The sequence below is a fragment of the Oryza sativa genome, chromosome 2 (assembly GCF_034140825.1).
Source record: "Oryza sativa Japonica Group chromosome 2, ASM3414082v1".
Classification (NCBI taxonomy): Eukaryota; Viridiplantae; Streptophyta; class Magnoliopsida; order Poales; family Poaceae; genus Oryza; species Oryza sativa.
Genome location: NC_089036.1, coordinates 31076332 through 31094140, shown reverse-complemented (window position 1 = coordinate 31094140; position 17809 = coordinate 31076332). Strand labels below are relative to the sequence as shown.

At 50.9% G+C, this 17809-nt stretch overlaps 3 protein-coding genes across 4 annotated transcripts; 2 read left to right on the top strand and 1 right to left on the bottom strand.

Moving 5' to 3' along the window:
- The first annotated feature begins 2269 nt into the window (after window positions 1-2269).
- LOC4330641 (uncharacterized) lies at window positions 2270-2932 on the top strand. The gene has a single exon (XM_015767349.3). It carries the CDS (start codon window positions 2371-2373, stop codon window positions 2611-2613), a length of 243 nt encoding a protein of 80 aa, XP_015622835.1. The 5' UTR covers window positions 2270-2370; the 3' UTR covers window positions 2614-2932.
- Window positions 2933-3124: 192 nt separating this feature from the next.
- LOC4330640 (uncharacterized) lies at window positions 3125-16579 on the bottom strand. 2 transcript variants are annotated; one of them, XM_026022887.2, is made up of 5 exons: window positions 15773-16579; window positions 4543-4709; window positions 4204-4476; window positions 3715-3978; window positions 3125-3584 (listed from the first exon to the last, which is right to left on the bottom strand). In XM_026022887.2, exons 1-5 carry the CDS (start codon window positions 15942-15944, stop codon window positions 3216-3218), a joined length of 1245 nt encoding a protein of 414 aa, XP_025878672.1. In that variant the 5' UTR covers window positions 15945-16579; the 3' UTR covers window positions 3125-3215. The 2 variants fall into 2 exon arrangements, with proteins under 2 accessions (XP_025878672.1, XP_015622833.1); XM_015767347.3 differs by lacking the exon at window positions 15773-16579 and adding an exon at window positions 5293-5745.
- LOC107279921 (probable calcium-binding protein CML20) lies at window positions 12583-13970 on the top strand. Its single transcript, XM_015768215.2, has one exon. The coding sequence runs from the start codon at window positions 13087-13089 to the stop codon at window positions 13504-13506; it is 420 nt and encodes a 139-aa protein (XP_015623701.1). The 5' UTR covers window positions 12583-13086; the 3' UTR covers window positions 13507-13970.
- Window positions 16580-17809: the final 1230 nt, after the last annotated feature.

The window sequence follows — 17809 nt, the reverse complement described above, 5'->3', positions numbered from 1 at the left end:
TCTCACATGATTATATTTTGATGAAAAATCACAAATTACTTTTATGATATGTTTAAATTACTTTTAGATTTCATTAAGTTACTTCTTAAACTATAAAAGTAAATTCAGTAAGTCTAAAAGTAATTTACATATATTATAGAAGTAACTTAGAACAAAATGAAGGTAACTTTGGCATGTCATTTGAAGTAAATCTGTTGTAGAGATAAAAACATGACTCTATCTATAAATTAAATTAATCAGCACAAATTATGGAATTAACTAAAAAGTCATATTTTATCCCCTACAACGAATTTACTTCTAATGTCGTGACAAAGTTACTTCTGTTTTATTTTAAGTTACTTTTAGAATATATGTAAATTACTTTTAGACTTTATTGAATTTACTTTTATATGTCTAAGAAGTAATTTAGTCAAATCTAAAAATAACTTATATATATGATAAAAGTAACTTATGTATATAATAAAAGTAATTTATAAATATAAATATTTTTTCAACGTAACATAATCATGTAAGATCTTGTTTGTGAAGATTTAATTGTAACGAACACAATGGTGTAATCGGATTGTAGATCGGATAAGTAATTTGAGAGGAAACTTTATTTGAATAGGAAAAAGATACCCACGAGAACTTTATTTGAAAAGAAAAAGACACCCACATGGGTGGACATCATGACGACGTGCACAGTTAGACGGCTATGAGATGCGTCACGCTATAGAGCTAAACCGAGAGCGCTCTCGAAATAGATTTCACGTTTTATTTTCTTCCTTTTTGAAACCCCGTAGCCGGCTTCTGGTTCTACCAGGTAGTTGGTATATATCACTGTGACCCAAGCAACGAGAAAATCGAAAATCTACCTGCGCCAGTGCACGACATGGTTAGCGACTTGTCTCTGAGCGTAGAATCCTCTCTAGAAGGAGGATTGGTGCATCCGTTGGTAATTCCGGCGCAAGACATCGATTCAATCATCTTATCTTTCCTGGTGGTTCGGAAACCGGAGTTTTAATCTCCGAATCCCCTTGCCCTCGATTGAGGCTCGGCCGAAAAGCCTCGGCGACTCGGCTAGGCGAGCTGTAGACCGATGGACGGTATGTTTTGCACCGTTACGTAGGCGCCTGGTTTCGCGCGAGATTTCGATCCGATCACCAGATGCGATCGATAGGGACTCGATCTCCAGGGAGGTCGGAGATGAAAACTCTGACCGTTGCACTCGATCGCTTTGCAGTACGTAAATATGACTATACGATCGATGAATATCGGAGATCAAAACTCCAACCGCCTTACTCTCCATTGAAATAAATAAATAAATAAAGATATCCCGGCTTTCGGGGATCTGAGATTAACTCAGATCACCTTTACCCTCGTTTGAGAAAAATAACAAATAACAGAATTAAATGCATCCTCTCGATGGGCCGGGGACTCGGCGAAGTGAGCTGTAGACGACGATGTTCAATCGCGTTGCAACGTACTCGCTCCATGCTCGTAAAGGAAGTCGTTTACAATAGCGACACCGTTTTTAAAACACAACTTTGACTTCTTGTTTCTATAAAAATATTTATTGAAAAGTGATATATGTATACTTTTATGAAAGAATTTTTCAAGACAAATCTATACATATAATTTTTATATTTTTAAACTTTATAATTTATATTCCTAATGTTTGACTTAAACATTGTCCTAAACGTACTGCCGGATATCAACCCAGCTTGCCATAGGCTCTGACTCTCTGTTCCAATTCCCACACGTTTCTCTCGCGCGGTTGCCACTTGCGATCGCTTCGTTGTGCGACGAGTCCCTATCGGCTCCATATCACGTAATTAAACCGACGCGTTTATATATCTTTTGCAACAACTGGCACGACGCGTTTACCTCGGATAGAAAAGGATATGACACGCATAGTTTATCAAACATCGTTACAAATCATGCAGAAAAAAGAAAGAAAATGTCAAAATCGTATCGGCAAACGTCCATCCCGTCCGGAAACTCTGGATAATGGACAGACCGGCACGACTCGGCGGCCTCGCGACGTCAACCCCGTACACATGGAGGATCGGCGTACGTGGTGAATTGGCGCCGAGACGGCGACCAATCGATCGGGTAAACGTCTAAACCGCTCGGGATAGCAGGACACGTGTGTATAGCTGCTGCGCCTGCCTCCGCAATAACGGCGCGGATGAGAGGGGGGAACCGGTCAGTCCCCTGATCCCATCCATCCATCCACACCCGCGATGCGGCCGCTATTTATACGCCCCTCTCATGCAACGCACCGTTCGAATGGTCTGGATTCGCCTCGTCGCGTGATCGCCATCGTCTCTGTAGACAGAATAAAAAAAAATCAAGAGGGGGAGGAAGCCGAGGGAGGTTTTCGCTGAGATGGAGATGGGTAGGGACGTGGATGCAGGGCAGCAGCAGAGGCGGCTGGTGGTGGTGCACAGCCAGGTGAGGCGGATCAAGCAGGAGGAGGGGGAGAAGGTGAAGGTGGACGAGACGTACCAGCACCAGGTGTCGGAGATGCGGCGGATGGTGGTGCTCCGGGACATGGAGGCGAGGCAGCGCTCCCGCTCGCCGCTCGGGAGGGCCGCCCGCCCGGCGATCTCCATCGGCGGCGACTCGTGAGGCGTACGTACGTGCGCCACCCCATTGCCGGATTGGATGGAGACGTACGGGCGCCGCCGCGATCTCCTTGAGTTTTCTTCTCTCGTCATGGTTAGACCCGACTGATTGAGCAGCCGAACATGAGCAGATGTTTTTTTAGGATCATTCTTTGGCTGTACTGCGTACATTAATCTTTTTATTTTATTGTCGTCGTCGTTGTCGTTGAGACAAGGAAATTTCAGTTCTTAGGATTAATGGAAAGTTATATCTTGGTTCTGTAAATACTAAAGTTATGTAGCCTAGCTATTTTGAATTGTGCATCTGTGATGCATTCATTCTTGATGATCTTCCTCTCTCCGATGAACCGGTTTGTCTAAAGAAAACATACTTTTACAGTGAAAAACATATAATTTAGATTTTAGAGCACATGCAACTGGCAACGAATACTTGATTATAATTTGCGATCAATTCAATCTGATTGTTAACCATCCGTGCCATATTGGACTCTGGCATCTGGACAATGAAGAAAACAGGACAAAATTTGGGGCTTTATTGTCATCTCCAGAATCAGTACAATAGGGTAATTGATTGTCCGAGAAAGCAATTCCAAAACGTGAAAAATCCTACACGGTGGATTTGTCTAGAGCTAGCATCTTGATTCTGCGACTAAGATTCTGTATCACATCCAGGAGAAGCAGCTTCTTCTGCAATCTAAACTGCACGGCTAGTTCAGTAGTAAGAGGTGGTTCTCCTTTTAGTATGGCCTCGTCTTCCATTATCTTCGTGTGGAAGTGTTGTAGAGCAAAGGTGCAAAGTGCAAGGACAGTTCGGAGTGCTGAAGCTTCAACAGCTGGGCCTAATGGAGCTTTCTCCTTAAGAGACATCAAAGTCTTGAGGTCATGGCCACTCACAGCGTCCGGATCAGCTGCAATAATAACCCTTAAAGCAGCCAATAAGCGCCCATCTACTATTTCTGGACCTCCTATGCTGACCTGAAAAGAAATTACAAGTGATACCCACAGAAAACCAAGAAGGTTCAGATTGCTGCATGGATACTGGACGACTTGAATTCAACAATAGATTGCAAAAAATAAATAGGATCAGTAAGAATGTGTGCAAAACCTTTAGAATAGCACCCTCTCCATACAGATTTAGCTGTGACAAGATATCCTGTTGCCACTTGGCTGGAGCTGAAAAGTTAGGCGAAGAAACTCCTGCTGCCATGCTAGCAGCATCTAGGAGAGTTCCATCATAGCTCAGTTCCACTTGATCATACGAATTTGATGTTATTACAAATCCATAATCAAGAAGGAAGAAATCATTAGGGTAGCAACCATAGTTCAGTGTTACCGCAGCATTTTGATCAATTTTTGTCTCAGCAACAACCTATAAGCAAGGTCAAGGTGGTCAGAGTTACTTGCATCTATGGTAAGATAACATAAAAGGCTACATTTATCCATGAATTCAGTTAAATAAATGCATTCACATGTCACTTATGCTGTTATGCATAAACAAAGCTACTAACAGAGGGCATTCAATTAACAAAAATTGTCTTAAGGAAATACAAAATTTCTTGGGCTCAGAAGTACACAAACAATTCAGGATACTTGCCTTAACTGACATATCAGGGCTATCCACATTTCCTTCCTGGACAATCCTAGCATTTGGGTTAAAACTATGGTTACACATATCAATAAGAGGCAACAGCATTGGGATTTCACCATGCAAACGGAATGCCCGAGTAGATGCTGCTGACATAGCCCATCCAAGGGAAGATGAGTTTACATCTTGTCCACAAAAAGGATGATCTTCCAAGGGCACTGTACCAAGCTTATGTTTCACTTCTTTTTCAAACTCGAGAAGGAAGCGACACCTTTTATTCACCTGAAATATAATAAGTCAAAAAAGAAGAGGGGAAATGCAATAAGAACTACAATAATTTATAACAACCTGGTGGAGAAGAGGGGCATACTGCAAGTTTTTTATGTCTTCCCCTGGAAAAAATATCGGTACAGTAAAAGTCTCTGGCAGATTTGCGATATATGGCCACCAGAAAGAATCAGATTTTGCCCTTTCTTGAAGCAGCCTCAAGCCCAGTCGCATAGCCCATAGTTCCTCTGTCACATGCTTCCCGCAGGATTGAATTTGTTAGTCACTGAAGGGTACTTAGCCTAATTTTCTAGAATGTAAAGTCCCTCATACACTAAAAGAGGGCAGGATCATAGAGTGCACATGTAGAATAGTTCCATCGTGCAGCAATTATGTCAAAATACAACATTAGCTACACAAAGGATTAGGTTGTGTAGCGTAAATTATAGGAAAACCTGACTCAATCTTACTCAATTTAACACGAGAAAACAGCATTCGCCATTAGACATTAGGTGTTCAGGACAACCGCATTTCTCAAAATTGTAAAACCCAACTGCTACTGAACTCTAATATATTGGCGTGCAAAGCTTTTGCGCGCTGGCGAAAAAATTGCTACTGAACTAAAACGCAATACTAGGAGGATGTCAGTTCAATTGATCCGACGTCAACAGCAGAATCAATACCAATTATGCTCCTGATTCTTATATAGAAATAGATCTTACTTTTGATGCATTAGCAACTCTTCACAAACATGAATCTACCACACTGGTTTCCACAACGTGACTAACAGAGGTAATTGAAAATCTGAGCCAGGACTAGGAGAGCCATTACCAGGTACTTGGTCCGCTAGCTGCACGAGGACCGCGTCCGCAGCGCCGGCGGGGCGGCGGAGTCGTAGAGGGAGGCGGCCGGGTAGCGCGATGAGGACGTCGCCAGGGGGAATGTCTCCCTCGGCCGCGGCGGCGGAGACCCCGAGGCCGTGCTCAGGATGGTCGACCACGCGGAGGGCGGGGTGCACGAACCCTCCCTCCCGCTGCACCCATCGGAGCAGGTCCGGCGGCTGAGGCGCGATGCGCGGGGCGGCGGAGGCAGCGGCCGCGGAGCAGGAGAGGCTGCGCCGGCTGCGCGCGAGCGAGGAGGAGAGGAGGGTGGCGGTTGTTGTGAGCAGGGCCTTCCTCGCCGTCGCCGGCGTCGCCCCCGCGGCGGCGGCGGCGGCCATGGGGTTCGGCGGTGGAGGCGCGCGAAGAGCAGAGCAGTGGGGTTGGTTGGGGGTGGAGATGGCTTGAAGCCTGGAAGAGACGACGGGCTCTCGGATAAAGTGAGGTTTGGGCCGGGTTTGGCTGGCCCTGACCTATTCAAGGCATGTTTTTACTGGAAATCTTCGGCCGTCCAACTCGAGATCAAGCGTTCAGGTGTGCCAATTAGGCCACGCACAGAACAGAAGCACGTATTTCTCCAATCAAAAATTTTCGTTGTAAAATTGTGCCACACCTCAATTTCTTTGTCGGGGTATTTACTATGTTTTGGTTTATACCATAAAAGAAATCAGTTCTTCTTTTTCTCGACTTATATAATTTCTTAATTTCTTCGTTTAAAAGAAGCATGTATGTCTATACTCCTTCGAGAGTTCTACAATTTCTTAAAAGAAGCATGTGTATCTATACTCCTTTAGAAGAAGGAATAATGTAGTGATGGTGATAGTGAATCTGCTGCCCCAGTTACTGTATTAGAAATTTTACAGTTACCCCATCAAATCTAAATAGATAGCCATATACAACAATTTCTAACGTGGACCGGTCGAAGGAGAGGAAAAAGGACAAAGGGATGGGTAGAAGACTTGTCGGGCGGAGCTGCGGCGGCACAGGGGATAGGTAGAAGGCTGGTCAGGCGGAGCTGCGGCGGCACGTTGATGCCTTTTGGCTCCGACAAGCCAGGTGGTGGCAACGAAGAAGGCGAGGAATCAAAGCTGATTTGGATTTGGACCTCGCGCAAAAGGGAGAGCAGAGGGAGTTCACCAAAGAGAGGCCATTGTCGATGCCATCGCCATACGTCCTGATCCTACTCTACCGCCAAAGCCGAAAGGTCACTCTTGGCATATTTCATAATCAACATAAGAAGAAGACTTTCTTTATTGGCACAATGGGAAGACTAAAAGGTAGCGAGAGAGTAGGAGATTTGGGGCTAATAGGTTGCTAGGTTGTTGGGACCCATTCACAGGCTCACAGCCCGCAAACGCTAGCCAATTAGCCCCACCCGTTTTGTTTGGACCCGCTGAAGACCACCTTTAATACTCTGGTTGGTGCTAAATTAATATAGGGACTAACTATGACGGAGCGTGGGGCTCCTCACCGGGAGACCGCGCTGGCCCCCCTTTGCCGGTTCGGCCGGGGACCCTGGGTGAGACTCTAAGCTCCCAATCTGTGTGTGGAAGGTTCGCGAGATAGGAAGCACAGAAGACGCCGGCGATGTATACAGGTTCGGGCCGCTTAGAAGCGTAATACCCTACTCCCGTGTTTTGGTGGATTCGTGTGTGAAGGAGCTACAAAGTATGAGCCAGCCTCTCCCTTGTTCTGGGTTCCTAATCTGGAAAAGTCCAGTCCAAGAAAAAACTCCCCCTCTCTCAGTGGGCAAGGTCCTCCTTTTATATCTTAAGGGGATACCACATGCACCATCCCCCCCTCTCTGTGGGGACTTACCCTACCTTTTCATAAATGGACGGAGATTTGCATGGTTGCCGTTCGAGTCACCTTCTGATGGGACGGCCCGCACCTACCTCCACTTTCGCCGGGAACAGGCGCGACGCGGAATCATGGCTGTCTGCTGACGACATGACCGGTGTCAGACTGGTCACAAATCGGTCATTCTTGTCCACCACGCGTCAGCTTAGCAATCTGCACGTTGGCCCTTCTTCACACAACATTTTGCCTGTAATGGTTAGGATGAAGCCTGGCATATATCTGACCAGGACTAACGTGCCATCTCTGGGAGGTAACACGCTAGCTCCAGCTGGGGACGAGTGCCTAGAAGCCCTCGTCCTGACGGGATGGGGCGAGGCGTGCGTCAGATCGCCTGTCGCCACCTAACCCGCGATCTGACCGGTCTGTGACTGGTCACAGACCGGATAAATGAGTGCACTGCACCGCGTTACATGCGGCGTGACACGCTCAGCCAAACCGCAATAAATGTGGTTAGGTGAGCCCCACTGTGCCCACCTAACCCATACACGCGGAGCGAAAACCCACGAGGGGTCGGGGCGCCTCGGCCCTCGGGGCCGAGGCGGGAGCGGTCCGACCCCCTCGGGGAGACAAAGAAGAGGGCGAACACATCACCCTCGGGCCCGACGCCCCCCGAGGGTGCCAGGCCACGTGGGCGATTGTGTCTGTCTCAAGCCTCTATTCATGATACTCCCGGTCCCATGTCACCGACAGTAGCCCCCGGCGTTATGCCAGGGCGATCGCCCTCCCCGAGGGAAGCGGTCGGGCGTGACGCCACTTCTAAGGCCTGGTGACAGGTGGGGCCGGTTCCTACAGGTGCCGTCGAACTACATCACCCAGAGGGCGGTGTGAGGCAGCTGCGATGGGCTCGAGCTGGCCTCGGGGGCGGAGACGAGCTCGGGAGCTGGGGTCCACTCCGCCACAAAGTCGGCGAGGGCCTGGCTCTTGATCGCGTGGCTTGGTTCAAAGCGCAAATCGAATTCAGAGAGTTCGATTGCCCATTTCACCACCCGTCCAGTACCCTCTCGGTTATACAAGATTTGGCCGAGGGGATAAGACGTAACCACCGTGACCCGATGCGCCTGGAAATAATGGCGTAACTTCCTCGAAGTTATCAGGATAGCGTAAAGCATCTTCTGGGCCTGAAGGTATCGGGTCTCAGCGTCCCGGAGGGCCTCGCTAACGAAGTAGACGGGCCGCTGCACCTTTCGGCGGGGCCGATCTTCTTCGTCAGGGGCCACATCTCCAGGGCGCTCTCCATCCGAGAGGCCACGCGGGGCGCACTCGGCTTCTGTGCCGACGACCTCGGGGTCAGAGGGCGACAGGCGCGGCCTTCCCGCAGTGGCCTCGGGGCCATCCTGGGGGTCGGGGGCACCTGGCACCGTCTGACAAGCGGGCAGAGGGCCTGCTCCGGTCGTCGGGGGCCTTGGGCCACCGTTCGGCTCGGGGGCCTCTCCTCCCTGCTCTCTCTCTCTCTTCGGGCAGAATCCCGGCGGTCGCAAATCGCGCGCATCAGCAAGGGAAAACCGACCGACAATAATGAGCGGCCCCTCGGCTCGCGTTTGCCTTCAACTCCGACGAGGAGTGCGGTGACGACGGTGCGGACAACAGCGACGGCGAGGCCGGCTACCCGGGCGCGTCGGAGTGAGCCCCCAGGCCTCCGCCAATCTTAATAGCTTTTCCTTCTTCTTCCGAGGCCTTCGGGCCCCCTTCTTGTTATAGGCTGATTTAATCTGCGATCAAATAAAGAGGAAATTTTTGTGTCAATTTCATTTGTTCTGTGTATGAGACGAGGATGGTCTGTGCCACGGTCCTTCTGTGTCTTGGCTTGAACAAGGGCTCGTGCCCAGGTCCCAGCCTCAAACGGCGCGGGTCAAGGCTAGTGCCTGGGGAGATCCACATGTCGAGACTGGCCAGGCCGGGAGCGTGGTGACCGAGGGTTATGGGTGACCCGATTGTGGGTTTTTGCCGATTCCCCCCCGGAGTTCACCACGTCCCGGGGCACGGCTCGGTTCTGGGCCCCTTTTGGCGATTTTAGCCGACCCGAGCCCCCGAGGGTAGGATTGAGCACGAGTGACCTATTTCAAGTCAAGATTCTTCAAAAGGAAACAAAAGCACAGACACAGCCTTTAGGAAATCGAAAATGCTTTTATTGAAATACGGAAGAGAAAAAAGATAAGCCCCCGGCCAACCCTGCACGCCGGGGGGGTGCGGAGTTGGCCCGAGCCCAAGACCTGACACCCAACCCCCACTAGGGGTAGAAGCGACGAAGGTGTTCGATGTTCCACGGGTTAGGCAGCTCTGTGCCGTCGCCCGTGGCCAGCCGAACGGAGCCCGGCCGGGGGACGCCGATCACTCGATACGGACCCGCCCACATTGGTGAGAGTTTGCTCAGTCCAGCACGCGTTTGGACACGGCGTAGGACGAGGTCGTCGACGCAGAGTGATCGGGCCCGGACGTGGCGCTGATGGTAGCGCCGCAGGCTCTGCTGGTAGCGCGCGGCTCGAAGGGCCGCGCGCCGCCTTCGCTCTTCCAAGTAGCCGAGGTCAGGGAGCGTCGGCTTCCTTCTTTTTGTCGCTCGCAGGCCTCCCCTTTCGGGTGGCCCGCGGAGCGCCCTCGACGGCGAGGACATGACCCTCGTCGTCGGTATGGGCTGACCTCTTCTTCCTCCTCCTGTCACGCCGCCCTGTCTGAGCGGCGGATCCGGGGGCGGCCGAAGCTGCCACACCGGAACCGGAGGGGTTCCAGGTCCATGCCTCCTCCTTGCGAGCCACTCGGTCCGCGAGCTGAAAAAGCTCCGCGGTAGTCTGGGGCTCCTTAGAGGCGATCTTTTTGAGCATGCGGTTGTGCCGCACGCCTCCCCTGAACGCGTAGATTACCGCGTGTGCAGGGATGCATGGTATGGTGTTGCGGACTTGACAGAACCGCTGAATATACGAGCGAAGTGACTCATCATCCCTTCGCTGTACTGCGTGTAAGTCCGCTTCTTCACCTGGGCGCGGATATGTGCCCTGAAAGTTCATGGTGAACTGTTGGCACAAATCCTCCCAGGAGTGGACTGACGCGGGTGGCAAGTTCATTAGCCAACCCCGCGCCTGCCCCTTCAGGGCCATGGGAAAGAAATTCGCCATGACCCTGTCGTCACCCCCGGCGGCCTCAATCCCGGTCGTGAAGACCTGGAGAAACTCGGCGGGGTTGACGCTGCCATCATATTTTTCGGCGATGGTGGGCCGGAACCTTGGGGGCCAACGGACATTCCGAAGACTCGCCACAAAGGCTCTACAGCCGACACCACCAACCGGGGGCACGGAGGGCTGATTCCCGCGTCTGTGCTGAGGTGACACTCTGGACGAGGAAGCGCCCTCCGTTGCGTGGGTAGCACGTCGGTCATTACGCCGCCGCTCGATGCTGGTGCGGGCGTCCGGCCTCCCTCGCAGATCTTTCCGGGCCGAAGGAGTCGACGAAGGAGTGGTGGCCGAATGGCGAACGGCGGCTGCCGCTCGCCGCGCCCTTCGTCTTGACGACGCGGAGCCGGTGGTAGCAGCACCAGAGGCCTTGGTGGCGGAGGACCGCCCACCAGCATCTATACACTGCCGTGCAGTCATGACCAATTTGGCCACATCGTCCAGCCAGCGTTGGGCTGGAGACTCCGGGTCATGGGCGACGGGCGGGTGACGTAGGAGCGCGCCCGCAGCTTGGAGCGCGCCCTGGGGCGTGCTGCCGTCACCATAGACGAGGAGGCGATGCTCCCCATCTCGCCGCCCCTTTCCACCTCCTGTGGATGTCGAAGTCGCGGATCCTTCGGCCCTCTCGAGCGCCTCCCCCTGCTTAGGACTTTGGCGTGGAGGGGGCGGTGGAGTACGAGCTCGACGGCGTGGGTTCGGCTCCCCGTCGTCGCCACTCACACTCGGAGAGAGGTTGTGCGCCTTTGCTTGCTCAGCCATGAGGCTGAACAGGAAAAGCTTGGCGCACACGAAAGAGTGCAAGAGCTCAGAAGATCACTCGCAGAGTCCCCTACCTGGCGCGCCAGATGTCGGAGCGTGGGGCTCCTCACCGGGAGACCGCGCTGGCCCCCCTTTGCCGGTTCGGCCGGGGACCCTGGGTGAGACTCTAAGCTCCCAATCTGTGTGTGGAAGGTTCGCGAGATAGGAAGCACAGAAGACGCCGGCGATGTATACAGGTTCGGGCCGCTTAGAAGCGTAATACCCTACTCCCGTGTTTTGGTGGATTCGTGTGTGAAGGAGCTACAAAGTATGAGCCAGCCTCTCCCTTGTTCTGGGTTCCTAATCTGGAAAAGTCCAGTCCAAGAAAAAACTCCCCCTCTCTCAGTGGGCAAGGTCCTCCTTTTATATCTTAAGGGGATACCACATGCACCATCCCCCCCTCTCTGTGGGGACTTACCCTACCTTTTCATAAATGGACGGAGATTTGCATGGTTGCCGTTCGAGTCACCTTCTGATGGGACGGCCCGCACCTACCTCCACTTTCGCCGGGAACAGGCGCGACGCGGAATCATGGCTGTCTGCTGACGACATGACCGGTGTCAGACTGGTCACAAATCGGTCATTCTTGTCCACCACGCGTCAGCTTAGCAATCTGCACGTTGGCCCTTCTTCACACAACATTTTGCCTGTAATGGTTAGGATGAAGCCTGGCATATATCTGACCAGGACTAACGTGCCATCTCTGGGAGGTAACACGCTAGCTCCAGCTGGGGACGAGTGCCTAGAAGCCCTCGTCCTGACGGGATGGGGCGAGGCGTGCGTCAGATCGCCTGTCGCCACCTAACCCGCGATCTGACCGGTCTGTGACTGGTCACAGACCGGATAAATGAGTGCACTGCACCGCGTTACATGCGGCGTGACACGCTCAGCCAAACCGCAATAAATGTGGTTAGGTGAGCCCCACTGTGCCCACCTAACCCATACACGCGGAGCGAAAACCCACGAGGGGTCGGGGCGCCTCGGCCCTCGGGGCCGAGGCGGGAGCGGTCCGACCCCCTTGGGGAGACAAAGAAGAGGGCGAACACATCACCCTCGGGCCCGACGCCCCCCGAGGGTGCCAGGCCACGTGGGCGATTGTGTCTGTCTCAAGCCTCTATTCATGATACTCCCGGTCCCATGTCACCGACAAACTATATACTCCCTCCGTCCCATAATATAAGAGATGAGATTTTTAGTTGATGTGTCATGTGACATATCCTATCTAGATTTATATTAATATGAGTGTCATATACACCCTAAATCTCTTATATTATGAAACGGAGGGAGTAGATTACATGATAAATTTGTTCACCTAAATACATAGTGCCCTGGTTTAATTAAAAAGCGTACCCGCGACTTATACATAGCACGGATCTCAATGCACATTGTACGGTTAAAACATGTAGTACAAATCTGGGAAACAAACGACACCATCTAGCTTCTTGTTCAGATTACGAGGATCTGTAGTTGTATAATCTAAAAATAAATTAGAAGCCATAAACAAATTTTTAAAAGCTAGCTACCAATCAACTGTTTCTCAAAATTTCAAGCTCTCCAAACATACCCATAATATAGAGATTTGATAATTTAACACTCCTTAAAATGGATTTTTATTATTTGACATCATGGCCCACTTACATTCGCTTATATGGTCACACATGTCATTCTCACAAGTGTCCATTAGAGCAATTGAACAACGAAAAAAGTGTTAAATTATCAATTTTTTTCACATAATCTGGTTGTGACGTCATGACGTGGTTAACCCAAAAAAATCGTGTGATTTTGAGGATAAAATCTGTTAAACAAATTTATAGGAAAACCGTTAAAGAGCACCTAAACCCTGAAGCCAATGGCCGATCGGCCAAGAGCCCCCAAAACCCCCACGCACTGATCATTACGGAAACGCGCGGCGCACGATCCGTCTCGCCATGGGTCTCGTCCTCTCCTGCGGTTGCCTCTGCCGCAGCCGTAGCCGTAGCCGTAGCCTGTCGCCGCCACCGCCCTCGGATAGGCTGGATGTTCATCCATCGTTCTGGAAATGGGAGACCGAGCCGGAGCGCGGCCGCGTCTTCCGCTGCTTCGACACCGACGGCGACGGACGACACCTCTCGGCCGCGGAGATAAGGGAATTCTACGGGTGCGGGAAGGCCAAGGAGACGGTCGCCGCGGCGGATAGGCAGAACGGGGACGGGTTCCTCAGCATCGAGGAGCTCCGCGCGGTGATGGAGGACGGGGATTCGGAGGCGCTGCATGCGGTGTTCGACGAGTACGACGAGGACAGCATCGAGGAGCTCCGCGCAGTGATGGAGGACGGGGATTCGGAGGCGCTGCAGGCGGTGTTCAACTAGTACGACGAGGACGGGGACGGTGTGGTCACGGCGGAGGAGCTGCGGCGCGCGATGCATAGGCTCGGCGGGGTGGATCTGACGGCCGAGGAGTACGCGGAGATCGTCGCGGCCACGGACAGCGACGGCGACGGTGTCATCTCCTTCGACGAGTTCAAGGCCATGATGGCCAAGTACGCGGAGACGGCGTCATCCCCTTCGACGAGTTCAAGTCCATGATGGACAAGCGGGCGTGATCCACCCGATCGGCCATCGTCTCGTCACTCGCCGCGCATCGGCGTATGTACCTGCTACTGCTGAACTTATCCCCAATTTAACCAGGATTCGTTTGTGTGGCGTTTTCAGTGGTTAGATCGAACATCGAAACTAGTTGGGACCTTTTTGGTGCAACCGTAGTTAATCGGACGAATACTGATATGGATGACTCCAAATGTGTATTGGAAAATTTCAACGAAGACGGACAGTTCTTTTGGTGAAAGGGTAATTAGTTACGTGAATACTGATGATATGCATGATCCCAAATGCATGGGGAATTTTCAACGAAATAGATATGCAAACTCGAATCGATCGATCAAGAGATATTGCTTTTTTTAGAGAGAGAGAGAGAGAGAGAGAGAGAGGAGATATTGTTTTTCTACTTGATAGATTGGTCTTGTTTTCTGCCTAGTCATACGATTTCGAGTTTCCAGTTTCAAATGCGTGTACAGAATCGTCGAAATCAGGGCTTGGTTGCTGATGATCGTCATGTGGATATCATCGTCCTTCGGCACACTACTAGCACTGTCATAGAACAAGTCATTCGCGTCTCTCCTTGCACTAAAAGTGTAATTAATTTGATGCCAAAATGAACTCATCTAAATTTTAGCAAAACCAAAACATGGTAAGTTTGATAACACCCTATCGTTCCGCCTTCCGCATAAAAGCAAAATCGTAAATTTAAATTCTAAAACTGAATTTAAGACTTAATTTTGGGGTTTTTCAACGTAATTATTTTTTCCAACATTTGTTTTTAAATATCTAATAACAAATACTCCCTCCGTTTCAAAATATTTGACACCGTTGACTTTTTAGCACATGTTTGACTGTTCGTCTTATTAAAAAAATTTGTGAAATATGTAAAACTATATATGTACATGAAAGTATATTTAACAATGAATCAAATGATATAAAAAGAATTAATAATTACTTAAATTTTTTGAATAAGATGAATGGTCAAACACGTATTAAAAAGTCAACGGTGTCAAACATTTTGAAACGGAGGGAGTATATAAAAAAATACTCTTAAAATTATTTTTGCAATCTCTAATAAGTCGTATTACGATGAGGTTGATATTTGATACATGTTTAGATTGTCGTCGTTGGGAAAAAAAATTTGAAACCACGCAAGGTGTCTTTGTATTGAAGAAGAAGAGAATTGACCCACTTTATAAGGAAAACCGGACCCGAAAAACAAACAATTGCACGGTTAATTGTGGGAAACTGGCTAAAACCCACCACGCAGAGAAGAGCAAGGGACCTAGCTACAAAACTAACAACGACGGCGGAGCCCAACCGCAGGACATCGCTGCCAAGCTAATCACAAAAGCGACTCAACGGCTTCGACATCGCAGAAGAGGTGTTATCGTTGCCGAGCTAATCGCGCAAGCAATCTAGCAGCGCCGACTTCACAACCGCAGTGACACTAAGCCACGAAAGTCGCCAAAGCGAAAAACAGCTCCGATATCTAACGATGGACATCAGCCAAGCCACCAAGGAGCCACTTCCTTCACACGGCTAGCACCAACTCCATAGAAGAGACTGCAGCATGTCATCGTTGTCGAGCATCGCCGCACCCCATCAACGAGCAGCTCCGACTTCATCAGTAGAAACAACCGAAGAGCGTGTTGCCCACCACAAGAACTAAGTGGACTCAAGAAGACAAAGGCCTCGCCGAACACCAAGGTATGAAAGCTTTTGAACCGAGAAAGACCATCAACAGTCATCGATTCATAGGAACTTCTCTGAAGCGATGCCGCCAAGGAGGACATGATGCATAACATCGGCGCCGCTCGTCCGAAACCGGAACAAGGTTTTTACCTAGATATTTGTGGGCGATATAGAAGAAAAACGCCACGACAACACCTCCAAGAAGGGAAACGGCGCCTACGGGCGTCGTCGTCAAACCGGCCAAAGGCACGGCAAGGCTTTCGCCAGCGTCTTCATATCACCCACACAAGCACCCCATCGACGGCCATAGAAGGTCTCGCATAATGACTCGCAAGTACCATACCTCGTAAACAATGGCAAAGACGGGCTCTTGGTCGAGCCGCCAGCCGCGCCTCCACCACGCCGGCCCCCCGCATGCCGCCCTCCGCCGAGGGCGTGGCCTCCTGCCCCTCCACGGCCATCACGGCCTCCAGCGCCGCCGCGCCGACGCTCCCTCCACCGCCAGCCGCAGCCATCGACGCCCGCAACTTGCCCCGACGCCGGCCACCGCATCCACAGATGCAGCCGCCGCCGCCGCTAGTCAACCACCGGGGCGCCGCCGGATGCCTGCCCGCCAGATCAAGGCGCGGATTTGCCGGCCTCTTCCTCCACCGCCAGCGTGGCTAGGGGGAAGCCACAGCGCAACACCTCCTCCAACGTCCCGTCGCTGCCCCCGCCTCCTCTACCCCGCCACCGTCGTCTCCCCCTCTCCGTTGCCTGTCGGGCTACACGCCGACCGGCGCTGGCGCCACAGCCACCAGCGCCGTCTCCTCCGCCCCGTCGCCAGCCGGGCTTCTCACTACCTCCACCCACCCCGTCGCCTGCTCTCGGTCGCAAGCCGCCGTCTCCACCCGCTGCCGAAACGGTGCCGCCAACCTCCGTCTCGAGATCTTCCCGCGCTGGATCTGGAGAAACGGGAGTTGTGAACCCCGCCGCTGCCGTCCTCGCGAGCCGCTGGCTTTGCCGGCACCTCGTTCGGGCGGCGGCGAGGTAGGGGGCGACGGCGCTGGGTTGCGACGGCGTCTCGGGTTGTCGCCGCCCGTGCCGCCCTCACGAGGAGGCGACGCGGGGGCCTTGTCGGGAAAATACAAATTATCCTTACACTTTAGACGTAGAACGGCGGGGTGAGGAGGGGATCGAATAGGGCGGAGGAGTGCCGTTGTTGGAAATTGAACTACTCTAGCGAGAAATGGATGACCCCACCCCACCCCCTCTCGTCGCAGCTAAGTTCAGCCCAAGAAACAGGAGTTCATGATTAGGAGTAATCATGGTGTAAATGCAAGCGAGAGCAAAGAAATTATATTGGTTTAGGTAACTGAGAAGCATAAATAACACCCTAGTGTGGTGTTCCTTTTTTGGATTTGTGGTAGTAGTCAAGAGTTAAGAGTTGCTTTTCCTTATTCTTTTTTTTCTTGGTTTAGATCTGGGGTCCCCTTTCTACGTGGTCATGCCTCTCTTCTTAGGGCATCCACAATGTGCCATAATAATGAGCCATAAGATCTTATGACTAGCCATATACATTATGAGCATTAGCCATGAGACATTAAATGCTAAAAATAGCCATAAGTTTATGGCTCAACCTTAAAAAATAAAATAATGAGATAAATCACATATGCACACTAAAGAGGATGAGAATAGATTATGGTATGGTGGGACCCACCTTAATGTAAAATTTGTTTACATAAACGCGGGACCCATCTTAACATCTATTCTTACCTTAAACATTGTCGTCATAAACATAGGGTATGGTGGGACCTAACTTATTTCCTCTAAGACCTTAAACATTGCTATTACCCTCACAGTTCATGGAGATACCACATTGGCCATCTCCTTACAAATGAATTCTTATGCACAAGGGTTAGGTATGATTATTCTTGTACCTTATTGACAAGTGAACCCAATTCTTGAGTCCACATAGGCCCCTTTTCAAGCCAGCTGAGTTGGAGGCGTGTTGCACGTCCTCCGCGCACGTATGGGATATGGAAAAGGCAACCGGTGTACTTGCGGATGTTTGTGGTGTCCACTTTGTCGGCCTCAAGTAAAAGGACGTGCAAGGGAGTCATTGGCTTGGTCGGGCTGCATGGCAACCAACTATTCCACCTAACACTCCACACCTCTTCCTAGAAGCAGTCATGATAGTGCGAGTGGCGACCACGCCAGCACCATCGCATCACCCGTCTCCCTGGTCGTACATCGGGTGGATATATGTTACTTCACATTTTTTTTAAAAAAAAAAGCTCTTCACATTTAATGTAAAGCTCTATTCGTTGATGGCAACAATAGCATACCACATATGAAACTAAGAGAGCCTTAAGAGTTATTAAGATCGGTGGTATAGTTA

Excerpts from the sequence above, each read along its gene's own strand:
- LOC4330641 (XM_015767349.3), top strand. The coding sequence starts at position 2,371 with ATGGAGATGGGTAGGGACGTGGATGCAGGGCAGCAGCAGAGGCGGCTG.
- LOC107279921 (XM_015768215.2), top strand. The coding sequence starts at position 13,087 with ATGGGTCTCGTCCTCTCCTGCGGTTGCCTCTGCCGCAGCCGTAGCCGT.
- LOC4330640 (XM_015767347.3), bottom strand. The coding sequence starts at position 5,680 with ATGGCCGCCGCCGCCGCCGCGGGGGCGACGCCGGCGACGGCGAGGAAG. Across the intron at positions 4,710-5,292 it reads GCTAGCGGACCAAGTACCTG|AGGAACTATGGGCTATGCGA; the intron begins GTAATGGCTCTC and ends AGCATGTGACAG. Across the intron at positions 3,585-3,714 it reads GAGAGGGTGCTATTCTAAAG|GTCAGCATAGGAGGTCCAGA; the intron begins GTTTTGCACACA and ends ATTTCTTTTCAG.